We start from the raw sequence: 20271 nt of genomic DNA, 5'->3' as shown, positions 1-20271 counted from the left end.
TCCCAGATTTTACTTGTAGAAAATATAATAAAAAGGCTTCTGCTGTGAGTTCAAGGGATGTCTAAATGAAGGGCTGTGAACATCGAGTTTGTAAAAGCTCTTGCATTGCACAACAATCCTGCACAGATTCCTCCTGTTGGTGTTGGAAGGAGGTGGAAATAAGCCCCTGGAGACCCCCAGGGAAAYCTAATAATTGTATTTTGGTGAACGAAAATGTTTGAGAAAACATTGAACTAATTTGTCAGGTCATTGAAGTTTTTAGGGTATTTTCAGAGTAAATGTGTTACAATTAATATATTATTGTTCTTTATTTGTTTTTAAATAGGCCTGTGGGCTTCTTTTACTTAACGGCTTCAGAAGCTCTAATGTACCCAACATATCTTTTCCACCTTTTCCCAGATACAGTTATATATATGCTTTTGTATTCTCAGCTCTGTAAAAACATTCCTTTCCYTCTAGATCAGCCATGTCATTCTGTGCATCTTCTTGCTTTTATGGTTATGGATGATCTTATTAAAGATTGCATGAGTGGAGGTGAAGCAGTATGCACGGCTGAATTTGAGTCTTCTTGTTTTGCTAAATTCTCCTGGTCTTTTTCCCCTTTCCAGAGATTTCTGCAACCTGTGATTTACTGGGCATCTGTGATAGGACTTTACTTTGATCAGTTTATAATTTAGAATTCATTCCATCCTTTCCTCACTGTGCTGTTATCTGAAATTGTTCTCTACCCAGCTGTGGCATAGTGCAGATGAGTTCATCTTAAATCAGGCACTTCAAGTCCAAAGGTTCTCTGATTGCTGTAAGAGTTGCACGCTGAGTACAGGAACAGCCTGAAGGGAGAGTTAAACCTGTGGGTTRCATCTGTCCTGCTCCCCTGTGTAGGTTGGCCAAGCTGGATCTATTTCAGGCACGTGTACCTTCCTCTGTAGCAGAGGTGTTCTCTCTGACTCTGAACATGCAGTACATTCCTTTTCATGGTGGGATTGATTTTGATCCAGAACATCTCTCCTACCGTTTTGACATGACTGAATGAACAGATTTCTAATAGTATTAACRTATTTTCTAATATACTTTATATGCTCAGAAATGGTCCCATATGGAAGTTAATATTTCTGTATTTGCTAATTGTTTCCTTTTTTTCTGGCCAYGGTAGTAAACGTTTCTGGAAGAGACAAATTTTTACTAGCTGCTGTGTTTGTGTCTTGAGGGTATAATTAGGATAATGTATTTCTGTAATGACATAGTTAAGAAGGACTAGGTTTCTCTTTTGTAAGGGACTCTAGATAGATCATAACTGTTTGGTTTGGCAGGGGATGTCTCTTGAATCATTTATATGTTAATGAATGCAGAAGAAGGCACTGAATTTCCATTTCCATTCTCTATAAACTAAGAGCTGCTTCATGATCTGGTGAACTGTTTTCTTTCTTGCCTGTATGGTGATAGCTGTGTGTATCTGCATAGGAGGGAGGCCAAAGCAGATTCTCACAGACTCACACRGACAGCACATAAATTGGTTTGTGCTTGGAAAGCTGGAAGTGAAACTGCCTAAACCCTGGTTGCAATTTACAGCTTATTGTAGCTAAATTAATAGCCAAACAGTAGAGGGCCGGTWTTAAATTGTGAATGGAAGTGATTGCTAGGTTAATAGCTTGAGTGATTTGAGTGTCCTTGTGGCACAAATTCTGACAGGTTTGGTTCACTGAGGTCATCTCTGGGTTAAAGTAAAATCTTCCACATTGCTGCCAGTGACAATATAGGATCAGCACTCAGGTATGGATTCTCTCAACATTGCTGCAGAAGTTTATCTTTCTAGTTCAGGAGTTAATGTCTTTCTCGTTTTGGTTTTCTCAGGTTCTCGAAGCCRGCACCAATGTTCTTGGATGATTCCTTCAGGAAATGGGCACGTATCAGGGACTTTGTACCACCCTTTGGAATTAAAGGACAAGGTATGAGAAAATTGCTGTTGGAGAAGAAGGGAGTTCTTGCAGATGCTTGCCTCATTTTCTTTTCTGCTTTGAAACCTTGGGTGGTTCTTTGGGGTCAGTGTATTTCCCTGTTTGAGAGAATTATTGTAGATGTAGTTCTCAGAAGTGCAGATGATCGGTTTGGGGCTGACAATCCCCTTCCTATCCCACATGTGCTATCACACATATTCAGAGCCTCTCTGTCCAAGTGGTGGTGGAGCAGAACGCTTGTGCTCACTGCAGTGGTTTGCTGCAGACTTTCTAAGTCCAGTGTATTTAAGAAGTTTTTGTGGCATTGCATCAACTTGCAAGAATTTTTTTCCCACTGACAAACTCAAGAATGCAGATACTCCCATAGGAACTGAAATACCTGGTGGAGAAAGAACTGCAGCCACAGAAGGATTGGCTCTGTGTCTCTCCCTTGAAGCAGGTGTGGTAGTTGTCAGAACAATCTCTGATCAAATCAAATGCTCTACTGACAAATTGCTTTTGGCTTGCATCAGTTCCCTTCTTTGTTTTGTCCATTCCTTGTCCAGTCTGTCTTTTGCAGCTCAATAGGAAGCTAATTACTGTCCTCTAAATCAGCCAGCAGAGTTTGCTGCAAAGAACTAACAGTGACAGCTCAAGTGGGAGGCTGTGATGACCACAGGAGGGCTCGTCCCCTTCTGACCAGCACACCAGGTGTACAAAGCTGGGGCAAGGTGCCTGCCCAGTGTGGAGGTGGGATTTGCAGGTCACACGTGATGTCAGCTAGACCTATTAAAAATCATTGTGTTAAACTGAATCCAAATGGAGAAATTCACCGAAAGAGAATGACGGAATGGCTCTGGCAGCCTTCTCCCTGGGTTTGTTGCCAGCTTGTATCACCACTGCAATGTTATGTAAATCTGGTGTTTTATATTGGATTTCCTCAGTTAAAAAGAGAAATGAGAAATTGCCATTATTTAAATGGCTGTGAGCTGAAGCCATGGGACGGAAACCGTTGAATAGGTTATTTTTTTTAACACCCTCCTGGGACTGAATTTTGTGCCAAGTTTCAGTCTGGAGCAAGTTCTSTGTGTGGGAGGGTTGAATTATAAATCTGTGTAGCCCCGGATTTCTAATGGCCGTGCTGACAGGCTGTGAGTCCTAGCGATGCGAATGGCGCCCTTTCATGTTACACATCACTTGGAATTCTTGCATCAGTCTTTTCTGGCTGTCCCATGGGATGCATTTGGGTTGAGACGACTGATTGGATGATGGGATCAGCACCTCATTAGGGCTTTCAGTCAGGGCAATCTAATGATATCCAAACAAATGACCCAGGCAGGCAATGTGGAGCTCAGTCATGTGCTGGTGCAAGATGAAGACTCTCAGAGCTGTGATGTGCATAGGAAAAGGGCAGTCAGGGTGGCTGGGAAAGTGTAGAGAGATGTGGCTGTGTTGAAACAGACGGGGCAGGAGCTGTGCTCTGTGTGTTGGGCACTCCCATGACACTCTCAGCTGGGATTTCTGACATGTATCACACTGGGAAGGGTGGTTGGTGTTGTAGGCTAAGGCTGCAGCTGAGATGGAAATGGGAAGACCTTGCTGAGAGCTGTAGTGAATATCACCTGGTGTTTTTAAGTCACTGGGATTTATTCCAAGTGCAAAATGGGTTGCCTTTTTTTCTTTTTGTTTTTTTCTTATCTTTTTTTGGGGGGGAAGGGGCGGGTTTGTTTTGGATTTGTTTTCTTTTCTATGAAATACRGCTACAGGATGAGCTCACTTTCAGTAACACTGCATGTTCCAAGGAACTTCTAGAAACTAATCCATGGTAGCTTGAAAGTGCTACCGTTATGAAATCAAGGGATTGGTAGCAGTTGKAAGCTAATCCACCATTTCTGCTTTCTCTTGTTAAAGTTTCTATCCTTACCTAAGTTTTCCTTTGCTTTGTCTCTAAAAAACAGCTGAATGAAGTCCTTTTTTACCCGTCACTTGGTGTTTACTGATCCAAGAAAGGACAGTTCCAGGATTGCAAGAATGAGTCTTGCAATCTTTAGGGGAAAACAGCTTTTGAGGAGCATTGTCTACTGGGCTGCACTAATTTGGAATAACACGTCTCTATAAATTACATGTAAAAGAGTAGAAATGGCTGAGAAATTTTCAGGGCAGACTACTCCTCTTTAAAGGTTATCATATCAAGGRGGAGGCAGTATGCTGATCATTTTGACACAGTACATCAGAAATTTTCATTTTCTTCAATAAGAATCTGATTGTAAAGGCAGTTCTGCTATCTCCAGATGCTTAGAAGTACTCAGTACAACACAGAAAGTTTAACAGTGTTTCTTTGTGAAAGATTTCTCACTCCTTTACTCCAGTGGCTGTTTTCTGATTTGGCAATTAGCCCAGGAAAGGGGGTTTTATGGACAGAGTGCTCCATTCTCAGCAAGAACGTTTGTGTGTAGAAGCCCTCAAGGTGCATRTGGTCCTGAATATGAAAGTTTTTAAACTTTCCCTTGCATGCTGCTGTTTCTGAAATGGGCTATTGCAGTGGGAATGCTGCACATCCTGTGTGAGATGGGAAACTGCTGCTATTGTCATGTAACAGCCTTAGTGATTATTTGCATGCTACGAAAGAAACACCAAATAAGCAGATGACAACCCTGTGCTTTACRAGCAGGGCTTTCTGGCATGAGGCATGTGGTGGTACAAAGCCTTGTGCAGACTCTGCTTGAACAGTGGTTCTGAGAGTCCTTGACAAGGTACAAGGAATAAAGAGGAATTTCAGTGCAGCTGTTCTACCTTTTTTGTACCTTTTTCTTACCTGTCTTAAATGGGTGGAGTTTAAGTATATATTATAGTTGTTGACTCTGCCTCTGTTCACCAAAGATCTGGAGCAAGGATTGATCCTAGTTACTTAATCACAATGCCCAGTAACCTGTGACAAAAGCAGAGCTGAGAGCTGTCAGGAATGTTGGAGCAGATCCAGCAGGTTGAAGGTGTTGTTGCATTCACCACAGATGTCTGCAGCCCTTGTTGAAAATGGCTTCTTCTGTGTGCAGAGAACAGGGGAAGCACTGGGTATGAAGAGGGGTGAGTGTGTTATCTTTTGACTCCATAAAGGGTCACTACCAGTATCTGGTTTGGCTGTTCATGGAACAGTGCCTTCAGGTTTTTCTGAGTGATTTCTACAGCTGGCTGTGAACCTATGAGATTATATTTCAGAATCTGGATCAAGATTTTCTAAATGAAGAGTAGCCGTGTTGGCAAACAGGCCAGTGTCATGTTGGACTGCACTTACTTTARAAAATGAGATGTCTGCCACATCAAAATTGTTGTTTCTTACTGTGGGACTTGACAGAGCCTGAAAACRGGACAGGCCACAGTAAGCACTTGGAAATGATGACTCCAACTCTATTAATAAATAAAATGGTTGTCCTGTGGTCATGAACGYTGTTGAGCTCATTGTTCAAACAGATTAACTCCCTGCCCCCCACAAAAATAGAGTGGCTATGTCCAGGCTTCCTATCRAGAAAGGTCACTGGCCTGCATTAGCCCGTGAATGCGTGAGAATTTAGAGGAGGATGTTTGTTGGCCCTGGTGAGCACATCTGGGACTGTGCTAACACTTTACAGTATGRACTCGTGCAGGACACTGAGGGCCCATGCCCTGCTGCCAATTTGTTTATTGGTGTGTTTATAGYCCAAGTGAGGAACACCACGAAATTGGTCAACTTTCAGAGCTGTCAGGAAGATCAAACTGTAACCAGAAGTTGGAACTCTAAAAGCTACAAATGTCAAGGGTTCCTGGGGGGGACAGCTCCGGCTGCCGAGCACCCTCCTGTGTCCCAGGCTATTGTTTTGGCATTAATGGGATGTTGGAGTGCCTCCCATGTTTCACCATTTGCAAGSATCTGATTTGCTTGTAGGAATTCTTCTTTCCCAGCACCCACCAACACAGTTGTTGCAAACTCTTTTCAGTGAAGAGCAAGGAAACTGCAGAAATCTTGGGGTCTTAAACAACTTACATGGAGGTTTTTTTAAATATAAATTGGAATTTCTTCTTTTGTATTTACACCCTTTTCTAGCAGTGCATCTATYGATGTAATTATGGAGGTATGAATATGACCATGCTGTACACAGAGTTGCAGAGACTGTCTAGGGTGTGCACTGCTCTCAGGGTTAAATTTGCCAATGAATAAGCAATGGAAAAATTGTTTATAGTGTTAGTAAGATTATTAATCCCAGAGGGCCTCCTCCCCAAATTTACCTCTGTAGCTAAAGCAAAAGGAAAGAGTTATTTGGAGAAGGGCAACAAACAAGACTGGAGAAATACCTGACTATTAATAGAATTTCTCAGTACATGTGGTTTGAAGAATATAAAAGACTTTCATAAGAAAGAGTAGCTGGTATCTGGCATCCTCTCYGTGTAATGAGGACAGGAGACTTGCTGCAGTTTTTTTTAACTTAAGTGAAAACATATGGCACAGCATACACTAAAAAACTAAACAGACGTGATCAAGGTAATATCTCTTTCATGCATTTACTCAGTAATTTTGTCACTTCTAGCAGTAATTATGGGTCTTCACGTCCACCCTTGTTCATGCTCAGTTGTTTTGACTAGCAAGACTGCTCTGTTAGCCCTGAATSAGTTTGTATTTGAAGGTGGTAGTTATTCCTTAGGAAGTGATTCCATTGGCACCTCAGAATTTCCTTCCCATCAGGAAAGTAGGAAGCAATTTCTTCCCCATGGTGAGAAGAGAACATTAGGAACATGTTTTATCAAAAAAGCTACAGTTTTATCAAACCTAGTATGAACTACTGGCCAGGAGACTTTGTGTTTTCATTTGATTCTGGGGGGATGTCTGGAATTGGTGACACATTCRGTGACAAAGGAACTAAGTCTTCATCCAGACCACCAAAGCGAGTGGATGTATTGTGCAATGATTAACTGTTCTTGTACTTGGTTTTATTTGGATGTTTTCTTTTGTGTTAGTGCTCCTGGGAAAAGCCATGGTTCAGTGCAGCCAGCAGTTGTTCAGTAGTCTCATGGGGCAATGTCATTCATCTCCAGTGAAAAAGTTGAGTTTTCAGGCCTGCAAAAGCTGGCATATCACAATGTTATTGGAGGAAAATCTCTCTTTTCATGCATGCTCGTTTCTTGCATAGCTTTTTCTTTTGCATTGACTTTCTTGGCATGAACAATACTTTACCTCTGAGAAAACATACTCAGTTGACATGACAGTTGAAATGTACAGTTGATTCAAAGATGAGCTTGGAGAAAAGTAGGTCTTTTCCAACCTACTGTTCTATCTCTGCAGAGACTGGAGTACCACATGCAGAGACCTTCCCTACATTTGAATCAGTCTGAAAGAAGTGTTTCTTTCCTACTTTAATTCTCCAACATTATCCTTATTTTATTAGTGGTACTCTGTTGTACAGATTGTTTTCCTACTATAAGCAATATTTTGTCCTTCCTGTGTTATTCCTCTAAGAGATAAGCAGAAACACAAGCATGTATAGCCATTAGYTCTGTTCAGAGTAGGTATTAACAAGGTTGTTTTTTCTTCCTGAGTTGGAGAAACATTTCTGAACTAGCTTCCACTAGAATTTTGCATTTGACCAAAATTGGTAATAGTTGCCATTATCATGTGGGAATACAGATATAAAAATGTTGATGTTTCCCCAGGGAATTTAGCTGATTTTATAGCCTAAAGGAATGAAATGAGAAGTTTGAAGGGAAAAAAAAKGTTGAAAGTTTCAGAAGAGGTAGAGGGTCACTTTTTCATTACTGAATAAAGCTTCTAAAGGGAAGTTATGTTGTGAATTTTGAAGTTAAATCACTTTTCATTCTTGAGCTCTCATGACCAAAGWGCAACCTTCCAGTGCAATCCCTTATTTCAATCAAAACTGATGCTTTGCTGTTGAGTGTGCCTAAAGGACACTCCTGCTCCCAACCCACTACAATGGGAAAGGTGCCTTAGGGAGATGCAAACCTTAAGTTTGCAGTTAACTGGATGTCTCCATATTGGAGCTCTTCACAGAATTCTTGAATTTCAATTGGAACATGGATGTTATTCCTCTCTTTCATTTCCAAGAGAGAAGAGCAGGTTTTCTCTGGCTGTTGTGTTTTGAAGTGTCATTTAATAATGCTTCTGCAAGGGTCTGAAGAATTAGGAATCACTGTGGTTGTTATTGAGTTTTTTGGGCTCGAAGATACTGCCTGGCCACCTGTGAAGGGTCATCAAAAAACGCAGAGCTCTCTATAACAACCCTATTTATTTTCCTGCTTGTCTTTAACCAGCACACTAGGAATCTTTCAAGGACTGTTTTTATTTGGTGTGAATTTACCTCTTTCTTCAGACTTTATTGCTTCCAATGCATTTAACTTGAGTTTAGATTGAAATTAATGCATGGTTATTGCAAAATACTGCATATTTTTTTCTGCATAATTTTTTTAAATGAATGTTCCAACTTTCCAAGCCTTGGGATTATGTTGGGAACTRAGCTTGTGTTCTGAAAAAACAAACTCTTGGTTGTGAAGAAAAGCTTGGAAAAAAAAATCCCTGAAGGCTCCAAAACAACGATGTAAATGAAGAGTCCAAATGTTATGTATTTTATTTATATCTTGATATAAAAAAGGCCTTAAGGGCTTTAATGGAGCTTACATTTAATGCATGCCAGGTTCTTCTAAAATTGCTAGGGAGGGTACCATGCACATTCAGTCTTTTTTTCGTTGTTTTTTTTTTTGTCTCTAGGCAACACTATATGTCTCTTGTCTTAATGCCATTAAATATCATCAATGGAGATATTGTGAGGAGTGGCAGTTTTAAATCCTGTTTTTAGTAAAGTGCATCTCCAGTAAACCACCTAAATCTGGTACAGCTGATGACCTCAAGAACCACTCTCTTGTATCTACACACAAGTTTTGATCTGGGGACAGGTTCCTCAGTTTGTGGTTAGCTGTGTTTGAGAGCCAGTTCAGTGTTTGCAATGTACTGCTAAATGGTGGAATTCTTTGTTGCTTCTTTTTCCTGCATCAACCTCCTAAGGTTAGCTGATCAATAGTAAAAAGATGTGGTGCAGGGGAATTTCAGACACATTGTAATGCCTGTTGTAATCTCTGGATTCCCAGCTTCACTAAGATACAAATAATCTTGTGTATCTGCAGCTGGGTTTGGTGTTTCTGGAAGAGAGCAGAACTTGTTGTGAGCMTTGGGTCCATGACCTCGTGCTGGACACCAAGGCAGCAAATCCCAGAATGGGTCAGGTTGGACAGGACCACAATGGGTTATCTGGTCCAACCTCCCTGCTCAAGCAAGGTCATCTCAAATCACATTGCACAGGACTGCATCCAGATGGTTCTGAAATATCTTCAATAAGGGAGACTGCACACCCTCTCTGGATAGCCTGGTTCAGTGCTTGGTCACCCACACATTAAAGAAGTTTCTGCTCATCTTTGGTGGAACTTCCTGTGTGTCAGTATCTGCCTGTTCCCTCTTGTACCATTGCTGGACATCAGTGAGCAGAGCCTGGTTCATCCTCTGACACCTCCTTTCAGAGACTCGTAGATATTGATGAGGTTCTCTCTCAGTTTTCTGTTCTCAAGGCTGAACAGGTCCAGCTCCCTCAGCCTCTCCTCATTAAAGAGATGCTCCAGTCCCTTCATCATCTCTGGTACCCTCCACTGGACTTGCTCCAGGAGCTCCATGTCTGTTTTGTCCTGAGGAGTCCAGAACTGGACACAGCACTCCAGATGCCACTCACTAGGCCTAACACAGGGTCACCTCCCATGACCTGCTCTAACGATTATTCATTCTTCAAAAGATGTAAAAACTCTTCTTTAAAGGTCTTCATTTAAATGTCACTTCTCAACTCCCCTATGGAGCAAGATCTTAAAGTTAAAAAATGCTGAAAARGGAACTTTATACAGAGCTGAACTTTTGGGTAGCATATTAAAAGAAGTGTATGCACTGACTCATGCTTGGAACTTGTTGGCAAATGCTGTGATTTGTTTAATCCGCAGCATTGGTAGTGTTTAGTGTTCTCTCTCCACAAAGCTGACACACACATGGCATTCTGTTATCGAGGTACAGGGACCCATGTGCAGAGTGCCCTGGCTTCCTTTAGGGAATGTCAGTCAACCTCACTCGAGTCAGTCTATTCCCAAAAGCTGGAGCTGATGCCCAGGACCCTGCAGAAGTGCTGCCTGGAGGGGGACAGCTGGGTGACCACTTGTGAAGATGGGCACTGGCCACAGCTCCCAGCACAAACACACAGCACTGCAGCAGYACGCTGTTCCCTGACCCTAATGCGTGGTATTCCCACATTTACTGCTGCCAACAGGAGCGTGAGACTTGCTAGGTTGTGAGGGAGATGTCTGGTACAGCCAACTTGAAAAATTGTGGCCTCTTGGCCACTTGAGAGTGCACAAACATCCCAATTTGTCTGCTTTCAGTCAGAAGGTAGACCCTGGGAGATGCCTGCRGTAAGCCCTGTGGACTGGAAAGGCCTCCCATCTCTTTTTTGGTGATACAAGCAAGAAGTTTCTGCATTAGAAACAACAATTTTAAGTGTTGTTGACATTTACAGTGAAGCTGTCCTCCATTCCTTCACATAAATAGCAGAGAAAAAGGCTAGAATTGAGACTTAAGTTRGTTCTCACTGTGTGGTCACTGTCTGCCTAATTTCTAACTATTTCGTTTTTCCAAATGTCTGAAAATTCCAGGGTCAACCTGAAGTCAAGATGTGCTTGGTTTCAGAGAAATCATGCAGTCCCGAGCTGGCTTTCGAGTCTTCTGGTATTATAAGGCAAAGTTGATAGAATATGTCAAGATAACTCAGGATTCTTAGATAAATGTAGTCAACTCCTCCTCTAGATGGGAGAAAAATGTGCAAAGGCTTCTTGCTTTGTTTTTATAGTAAGAGTGCATGCATAGTGGTTGATAGATGAATGGGTTAAATAATCTCCCAYTCTCCCCAATGATCTCAATTCTCCGTGACAAGAAAAAAATATAATAAACAAGCCATGGCTGCAGAAAACTGCAGCAAATTGCTTACCCTACTAATGTGTTCATCTAGAAGGCTTAGGCTGTCTTTTATCCTTGCAAAATTTCTTTCACTCTTTGACTTCCAGTCAGTGGCTGAGCACGGATACTTTGCTAGGAGCAGGAAGGAATTTTTATTTGTAGCATTTATTACATGTACTTGCACCCACTATTATTACTCAGCACATAGGTGTATGAGGCACASTGTGCTCATCACCCTTTCACTTTCCTACCCTGGAGAAAATGTGTCTCACCAATTATCATTACATAATGCACGTGCTCCCCTGGTGCCCAGTTTTCTTTAGTCACAGCCTGGAGCTGAGCCCTGCTTTGTGTCCTGCARGTCCCTGAAATCTGTGGTGATTGCAAGTGACCCTCCACCTTGCCCTGGCTGCAGTTAAAAATCCTGCCACTGGTTCCTTGCTGTTCCTCATTCTTTTGGGATCTTGTACAAGGCTGCAGATCAGCSACAGCATCATCTGATCCTTCAAACTTTTCCCCAGGAAAATACAGAAAATACARAAACTMCTTCTCTGGAGAAGGGCTTRTCTTTCCATCCTAGTGCCAGAGTCRAGGAGCAAGTGCCCACCTCAGCAACAGTGTAGGAGAGTTTCAGCCCAACCAGATCGAGTGCCTTTCCCCAACCATTGGCTTTTCCTGTGAGTGCTTGGAGCTCCTGCTCCTGGCTTCCACTAAGGGACCTAGACTAGATGGACTTGGTGCCACTTTCATTCCTGCTGTGAATGTACACTTGACAGTGAAATACTTTGTCCTTTATTGAGCTTCATTCAGCAGTTTTAAATGGTAACACTGACATCTGTGCAAYTTCCAAACCTTCTGGATGTCATATGTTGTTGTACTGTGGGGGCTGCTGAAGGGCCATCTCCTATTTGTCAATTTATAATCTGTACTGAATGGTCTATACTGTTTGTTTCATTTTTGTTTGGGAAGCACCTCCATTCCAAATGCTGCCATATCCACTCCCAAAGTAGTTTTATTTCGTTCCTGAGCATTCACTAAGAAGGCATTGCTAATTATCTGGCAGGATGAGTAAACCAGAATTATTTGAGTGCATTACTCAGCTGTATTCTTTTAATGTTCTTTTTTAAATAGTCCATCGGATGGTCTCCAAGTAGTGCAGGGTGTAACTTGTGGGTGGTAGAACAAACCTGGCATAACAAAAGCTTGGTAGATGGGAGGTTGCAGCCCTTGACATGCAATCCTTTGATCTGTTCTCTGAGAATGTGGGAAAAGAACGTCAGTAATGTACACTGTCCAGCAAGAGCCAACGTGTGAAGCAAGCCAAGGAGAGGACTGTGGCTTGGTGCCATTAGAGGTCACAGCAACCTACTGCTGTTATGGCAGATTTAGGGGAACAGCATTCCTGTTGGAGGGGAAGTCCACTGCCTGTGCATCAGAAGAAGTTCTTCAGATGAAGGAAAATTAAACAACACCACTGTTTTGTTATCCAAGTTGCTTTTACCCTTATAAATTGCCTTGTTCCTTATTCCACTCCAGACGACAATGTTCTCAAAGTAATCACACTCCCTGGCTTGTAACGGTTGGCCAGGGCTGTCAGTGTCCTGACATGTCAAAAACTTCCCCAAATCTCAAAGTRATTGTCAGAGTTTTCTGTTTATCACCTTTGTGTGTCTCACCAGTCAGGTTCAAAGCTCTTTATTTTATGTGGGCTGCCTCGACTCCTGTGTTTGTCCCACACATTTGTTCCTGTTGTTCTGAGGAKGGATGCAGTGGACAAGAACAGAACTCTATTTGAAAGGGTCTCCCCTAACTGTGCTGATTGCAGTAATTAGTGTCTGCCAGGAAAGCTGTTTAAGTTCAATGTGAAAAATCACTTCTTGTAATTTTTCTTAATTTTTCTGTATAATTTTTAATCTTTTGTAAAGAAATTAGGCTTATTTATTAATTTAGACTGGTTGTTTCCTAAGAACTTTTGAACTAGTTGACTGATACATTTAAGTATCTGCAATCTCCCAAGCAAAGATGGAAGGGGGCTAATTGTTCACAATCTTTTACAGTATAAATGAAGCTCAGAGAAGCCATATTCAAAGTCAGGAAAGGGAAGTGATTGAATGTTCTTATGGGTTGAAGAGGATTCTGAGCTCATGGAAGAGAAATCATTGCAGGTTAGCAGATACAAAGAAGTTATATCTGAGATAGGAAATTCCTGATTTGAAAACAGCTAAATAGCAGGAGAGAATTTCAGGGAAATACATCTGTTTTCTTTAGTTTTGTTCACCTCTTAGGCATCTGCTTAAGACCACAGAGTCAGGATTTGGAGGCAGATGTAGTTTGTCAGACCCAGTACAGACATTCTGAAGTTACCAGTACATTTGTAAATCCAGAGTAGCCAGAGCATTGCTGCTTTTTGGCCCTGKCTGGGTCATGGTAAAGGAGTTTGGACCTCTGAGGGAGAGAGAGGTGGAAAAATTAGGCATAAATGACAAAATCTAGTGAGAAACAGACTCAAAAGTTTCCATAGTCAATTGAATTATTTATGTGTAATCATTGTGCTTCTTCAACTTAAKGCATTTAATTTGTGTGTGTGTCTATGCTTGCATAACTGACACCATCTGGTTGCTGCAGCGTTCATGGGGTATCAGTGCAGGCTGTGGTTCCATGGGCATTTCTTTAAGCAGTTACAGTGATTTAACTGAAGAAAGCCAGACTGAGGAACCTAAACTGAAAGTAACCCACAGAATAAAAAGCATCAGTTTTAACCTGGTTCTGTTCCTGCATGCAGCTCATCACTCAGCTGCATAAAAGCCTGTCCAAAGGCAAGCAGTGGCAGTGATCCTGGCCTTTCCATGTCTGAAGTGTTTGTGAAACTGCCATCTCAGGCCAGTGGATATGAAATCACTGCTATAAAATGCACTGTGCTTGTTCCCTGTAACACTCTCCATGCAAGGCAATTGCACACTGCACCAGAATTTGGCACATAACACCGTCTTTCCAGGCTGTGTGTGAAGGTCATTGTCCATAGAAAATAGGAATATTCAGCTTAGTGTTCCTTCCTAATGAGGACCTTTCAGTTCCTTCAAGTAACTGCTTCAGATGCTTTACACCACGTTKTTTCTCGTTTCCATTAGAAGTGAGAACTTGTTTCTAATGTCTTCTTCCTTTCTCCCCAGATAATCTGATCAAAGCCATCCTGTCAGCAACCAAAGATTACCGTCTAACTCCAGCTCTTGACAGGTAAGATGAGACCTTTAGAATGGAAGGATAGAAGTGATTGTTTTCCATGTGTCCTAAATAAATTTTGCTAGACTTTTTTTTTAACCAGAAATTATTGCCAACATTTGGATGTGGACAAGTAAATCAGGAGCTGAAAGCTGAGTCCTTTTTATAGTAAATCAGTAGACTCTGGAGACCTCTGTTAAGTCAAACATAAGTAGAAAAAAGCATTTACCTTTTGACTATATCATACTCTTTTGTTTCATAAGTTGTTACATGATATCCTCTTGCCCTGTTTTCAAATGAGTARATAGCAAGTTTTCAATGAACACTTTTTTCTTTCCCAGCCTTTCTGATAAAGCAACAGGAGCACAAGAAACTTCAGAGGGAAAGAAGGGACTGGCTTATTTCAGCAATGTTTTTCACTAATACCTCGCTCTGAAAGTAGGAATGCTTGATTGTGTTGGCCAAGACAGTGCTAGGATGCACAGGATAGCAATCTCCTGGACCCTGTGGTATTTGAATTGATGCCTTTAGAAGAAGCTCCTTTGATTCTTCAGTCCTGTTGTAGAAGTTGTTTCTGAAACTCACTGGCATGTTTGCAGTCAGCTTCCCAATGATGGTCCTTGATTCTATCCTTGCTTTTCTGTCATTCCTTCCATTTGACCTGCAGTTTTGGTTTAGTGCCATCTCCTGGATTAGGGGTAGGTTTTTCAGARGTTTTTACTGGGACACGAGCTCTTTTCAAAGTCCTTGTAATACTTCTTTCCAGTAGTACTTGACACAAGCTAACAACACAGCTCCTGCTTTCTAAACACATGGGTTTTATTTCCTGGCCCAGCTCCCCTTCTGCCCACTTTTCGTAGCAAAGTTCACAAGCTTTTCYAGCCTTTCCCTAAGTCTCTGCATCTCTCATGCTGATTGAAGAGCTTGCCTGCTGTTACGCTCTGTGTGAAAGTTTATTCTTAGTCTTGCACAGTCTATGTGCTAATTTAGGTTTCTTTGAAGTCTGCCTTGCCTCACAGCAGTGCCAGATAGGGTTAGCCTTCAGACTCTGGATTAATTTGAGAAATTATGTCCAGAAGGTAAAACCATTTTACAAACGACCTTCTTAGAGATTTTGCACACAATTGAGTCTCATCCATCTGGGGTTTATCTCAGTTCTGGTTGGAGARTTAAGATTTTAATCTGTTGAAAAATCCACATATAGGCTCTTTCAGAAGGTTGCTCATAGGAAATCAGTGTTAATGACAGAGGGCAGGTGGAAGATTCTTGCAGTGAAGGTTAATGTGATTGTGACCCTTGCTGCTCACCTGTTTTTTGAGGAGTAAAATATTTCAGGCTTTTAAAAAGTAATTTCACAGGAGATTCTGAAACATAACCACTCTAGCATGAGCTGCTTACTTTGGTTTGTGTTCTTTATGATGGGTTTGTTGCAGATACGTGAAAGATCAATCACTCAAGCCTCGTGAAATGTATGCAGAGTGCCTGAGATACCAAGTGCAAGTGAGACTTAGGAACAGGCCAGACATGTATTTCTGTGCTTTTGCAGTAACAAGGTTTGGTGGTGTGCAAACACACAGGTGTCTTGGGGAAGTGCTGTTTCCTTGGGRGTTGTGATAAATGTGTATCACTGGATGCTGGTTGTGTAGTAGTCCTCTCAGTTAAATACCTCCCAAATCCCTTCTGAATGAGCAGGTCTTAGAAAGAATAAAAACTGAAGTGTGTATGCAAGAGAGGGACAAGAAGGCTTGGGATAGCACACTGCAAAGAGAGAGCCTGAAGGAGCAGGTGGATGGAGTTGCAACAGAGGAGTTATCAGGAGAGCTCTTGGTAACCACAGGAGGTGTTAAAGCTGCCATAGGGCTGCTCTGAGAAACCTGCTTGGTGAAAGGGCATGGATGAAGACTTGGGTATGGCTCCAGAAATGTTCTTCAGCTGTGGTCATCCCTGAATGCCAGTGCTGGCAGCAATGGGTGTCTGCCATTCTGGATTCCTGCAAAGCTGATGGGGCAGACTGGTGGAAGAAGATGAGCTGCTTCCTCATCTTGCCTCAAGCTCCAAGCAGATCCTAGCAGTTCCTCTCCATGGCAGAACCAGTGTGCTGGGAGCAGAGCCTCGACTTTGGCTACTCCAGTCCTACTCACTGGTCAAGGAAACAGCCCAGACCTCTCCCCTTTGCTCACCAGCTTGGAGCAACTGGAGAAGGTCTGACTTAGGGGACCTTGAAATGTTCCTTCCAACCCAAACCATTGGTTCTATGATAAAGGACTGAGAAAATGTGTTACTGTGAAAGAATTAGATAAGAGACAYAACTCAAGTCTGTGATGTCCAAGGGGTTGGGCTTGGGAGGTCTTGTGAACCCTTCCACTTGTGGGCTCTCAGAGGTCTAGTGGGCTGATTCTAAAAGCAGGAAAACAGCTTCAGGTTCACCCTCTCTTCAGGATGGAGTTATACCAGCATTATCTCTGTTGGCAAAGCCAACAGAGATAGTCTAAGAAGCCTTATTTGCCACTGCTGCTGCTTTTCTCCTTGTGCTGCTGCTATTGTTTGAAAARGGACTTTAAAATGGATCAGTGAGATGATTCCAGTTTATGAGTTTTTCTCCTAACTCGGGTCATTCCACTGACTTCATTTCCAGAGCTCCCCTCCCATGCAGAGTTGTGTGGGCACAGAGCTGAAATGGCAGCAGGAGAGGCAGAAGCTGGGCAGGGTGGGGAAGGTGAGCTCTGCCCAGCCCATCAGAATAAGTGTTCGTGTAACCRTGAAGGCAGCTTTCCCAGGGGAAGGGTGGGAGAGGCAGGAAAGGTGAGGTCAGAGCAGTGCGTGAGAGCATAGGAAGGAAAGAGAGGATTAGAGTTGTGTGGTGGAGGATGTCTACACCAAGCCTTCRGTCTTGGTTCCTACCCAAGCTTCTCCATTTCTGCCCTCGGTCACAAGGCTGGTCCTTGAGATGTTGCATTCACTTGCCTCTCATAAGCCCTGGAAATTACCTTGTTTGTTTGCTTATCCCTGTGCTAAAGGGCATCCTGATGCACCTTTCCTGACACAATGTACTGACATGGTGCTGAAATGAGGCAAACGTGATCCTTCCGGGTTTGCATGCACTTTTCATCATCCCACAGCAGCTTTGCCAACTCACTTCAACTAATCCCTCCATTGTGTTAAACCAGCAGCAGCTGGAGGGCATGTGAACAAAGGTTGTGCTTCACACCTGTAGCACAGYGTACCTGGTGCCCTGCTTTCTTCAGGGCTCCTCATTATGGCACCGCTGTGTTGAACGGTAACCTGCTCCTGCTCTGGGGCAGAGGATGGGTAAAGCTGCAGTGGTTTTTGGGAGAGCAGGTACAACTCACCCCTGAGCTTGTCTGGAAAAGATTGGAGACCCAGAGGACTCTCGAGAACCACTGACCTCTTCCTTCAGAGCTGCCATGTCTTTCTCCCTACACAGATGTTGCTGGGCCTCGTCCTTGAAACTTCTTGCCCTCCATTGGCTTTTCCAGGCCTTCTTATATTGTTGACATTTTCACTGCTTGATTTAGTGGCTCCTTCAGTGGCCTGTCCCTCATTCTGCAAATGGATTAGGGTTTGGTTTTTAATTGCGCAGCCCATCTGCTGGCTGGGCTTCAATGGATTTTCTGGTTACACCTCTGTGGTGATGACATGTGAATTTCCTATGAAAAAACATAAATATGAAAACCTGCCTGACCTTTTTTGTATTGCCTCCAGGTGGTAATGAAAGAAAACTGAGAATTTGAGCTTATAACTATCACAGTCTTTACTTAGTCAGTGTAATACCTCAACGAGTGAAAAAGGAATTTGACAGAGATAGAGAGATGTATGTGTCCCTCTGGTTCAGGTTGATAACACCCATTTAAGTAACAGCAGCCAGATCAAACCAGAATATTCTAAACCTCCTTAAGCACCAGCTCCCCTAAAGATGTATTTTTTAATTAATTCTGTYATATCTTTCCTCAAAGCCTTTCGTTCCAAAGTTGCGTAAAGAAAGGCTTTGTGGTTTTTCACTCCTGACAAATCCCTAAAGCACTTCAGTAAGAGAGGAAGAGGAAGTAGGAATTGCTACAACGCATACGTGTGTTTACAGTGCTATATTGTTCAAGAAAATCTGCATGAATCCTGCTTGTGGTGTAGATGAACTCARCCTTGGAGTATCTGTGTCAAAAGTCTGTACATCTGGCTGCAGCTCCCAGCTCAGGGCTTTAGGGAATCTCTGTAGTGGAAAGTCCATGACCATCCTTCCTACCACCCTGGTAGCAAACTGAAACCTGGGCTKTGTCTGATGTGTTCAGTCCTCGAGCTCTTGTGGAAAAGAAACAGAGCTTTGACATACTATGTAAACAAGCACAAAGGTGTTTGCACACTTCTTTGTGGAGAAACAATTGAGCTGTAACCGATGCTGCTTTCACCGTGTGTTTCTTTACCCAGAAACTTGCCYGGAGCCAGCAATGACTGTGCAGGTTTCCCATGCTCAGGCATCATCAGTAGACACAGCACGAGTGAAAGAAATTTAAGCTGTTAGAAGATCAAAGATGAGACCTTAGGGTCAGAAAGTTACTAATGAAAAATCTTATCTGCAGACTTAAGGATAAAGGAGAATGCATTTAAATGTGGCAGGACTATGAGGGTGGAAGAGCAGTTCAGACGTGAAGCTGGGCAAAAGTGATTAACCTATCAGTTACAATGAGTAAAGGCAGAACCATTCAGTTAAGTATTTGTTTCATTTTTGGCGGTAAAAATAGAATGATGTCTCATTTTTACAGCAACAATGAAATACTTTTTGAATTTTTTATTAGTAAAAACAAGGATATTAAATGACAATTATCTGTCTCTTAAAGTCAGTAAGAACTGAAGTGTTTAAAGAGTTGAATGAAGAATTCTTTTTGTTATTACTATTTGCTTTTTAGCCCTTCTTGGAATGTTTGATAGAACAACAAATGTTGTGCCATTCCTGGAGAAATATGGGAGATAATAAAGAGATGGCTATAAGTTGATTTCCTTTTTTTGCAGGAAAAATCCTGCAGAGGACAGAGCTAGGATGGCAGCACAACTGATGTTATGTTACTTTGGGTTTGTGGAAATGAGATCTTGCCATGTAGAGGGTATATTTTTTAGATGAACTAGAAGCCTGATTGATAAAGGTCATTTTTTAAAGGCACACCTTAGTTGTCTCAGTCCATTATGTTCTGATTCTATACCGCACCATTTAGAGGTGTCCTTTTTAGGAGTAAGGTATGTTACACAGCTTAGAAAAGTTATTGTCAGAGTTGAGAATTAATCCTTTAGTGACACTTCCAGTGTAATCCTGCTGACATGTGTTCACAGGGGCTGAAAACAGTCTGGAGTACATGTAAAATTACACAAAGAAAATCTGCCAGAACCAAAGACAGGGAAAGTAACAAGTAGGGCCAGGTCAGTCTTTGCTGCTTTATTGGATCCTTCTCTGGAGCCAAATCAAAAATCAGGTATCACAGAGGAGACAATGCAGGTCATGTTTACAAGACGAGGATTATATTCTGCAATCCAATCCCCCTGTAAGAAGAGGATTGGAATGATGTAAGTAAAATCTCTGTGTAAAAGGCACTCTGCCTTGAGCAGCATTAGCTCCACATGCTGGTCTTCCAGAATCAGTACTTAGGAGATCTGGAGAGAAGTGGAAAATTGTTCAGAGAGGTACTCCTAGTGTGACTCAAGACTTAGAAGAGCTGCCATACCGTGCAAGATATGATGAGCTCAGTCCAGTTTGTATGGTCAGTAGAAGGTTAGGAATGGGCTTTGATCAGTCTGAGTCCTGTGTGGGAGCAGGGCCATGAAGCTGCTGGAACAGCTTTGGCTGGTGGAACTGGTTCTTTTATCTCATGTGCAGCAGCTCGAGCTCATCAGTCTGTCCTGTGAGAGGCAAATGTTTATGCACTGGGCTTTGTCTGTAAGTGTATCTCGTGCAGATGTGGAAGGGACTACTGACAGTAGATGGTGCTTTAATTTAGCAGAAAAGCAAAGAAAACTATTAAGTGGTTTCAGGCTGAAACGAGCGGATCTGTATTCAGAATTGGTAAGACATCCTTACAGTAAGTGGGAAAAGGATAG

The 20271-nt window shown here is 42.3% G+C and overlaps 1 protein-coding gene across 12 annotated transcripts in view; it reads left to right on the top strand.

Annotated features, from left to right (window-relative positions):
- Positions 1 to 20271, top strand: part of ST3GAL3 (ST3 beta-galactoside alpha-2,3-sialyltransferase 3) — a 174173-nt gene that overhangs the window by 104563 nt on the left and 49339 nt on the right. For all 12 annotated transcript variants that reach the window (XM_057390635.1, XM_057390638.1, XM_057390642.1 and 9 more), the window contains 2 exons: positions 1852 to 1946; positions 14124 to 14187. In XM_057390635.1, the coding sequence (XP_057246618.1) occupies positions 1852 to 1946; positions 14124 to 14187 (159 nt within the window). The remainder of the gene's footprint in view (positions 1 to 1851; positions 1947 to 14123; positions 14188 to 20271) is intronic.

Source organism: Malurus melanocephalus, unplaced genomic scaffold (assembly GCF_030028575.1).
Source record: "Malurus melanocephalus ecotype Western Australia unplaced genomic scaffold, MMel_1.1 scaffold_28, whole genome shotgun sequence".
Lineage (NCBI taxonomy): Eukaryota > Metazoa > Chordata > Aves > Passeriformes > Maluridae > Malurus > Malurus melanocephalus.
This window is presented reverse-complemented; position numbering and strand designations above follow the sequence as displayed.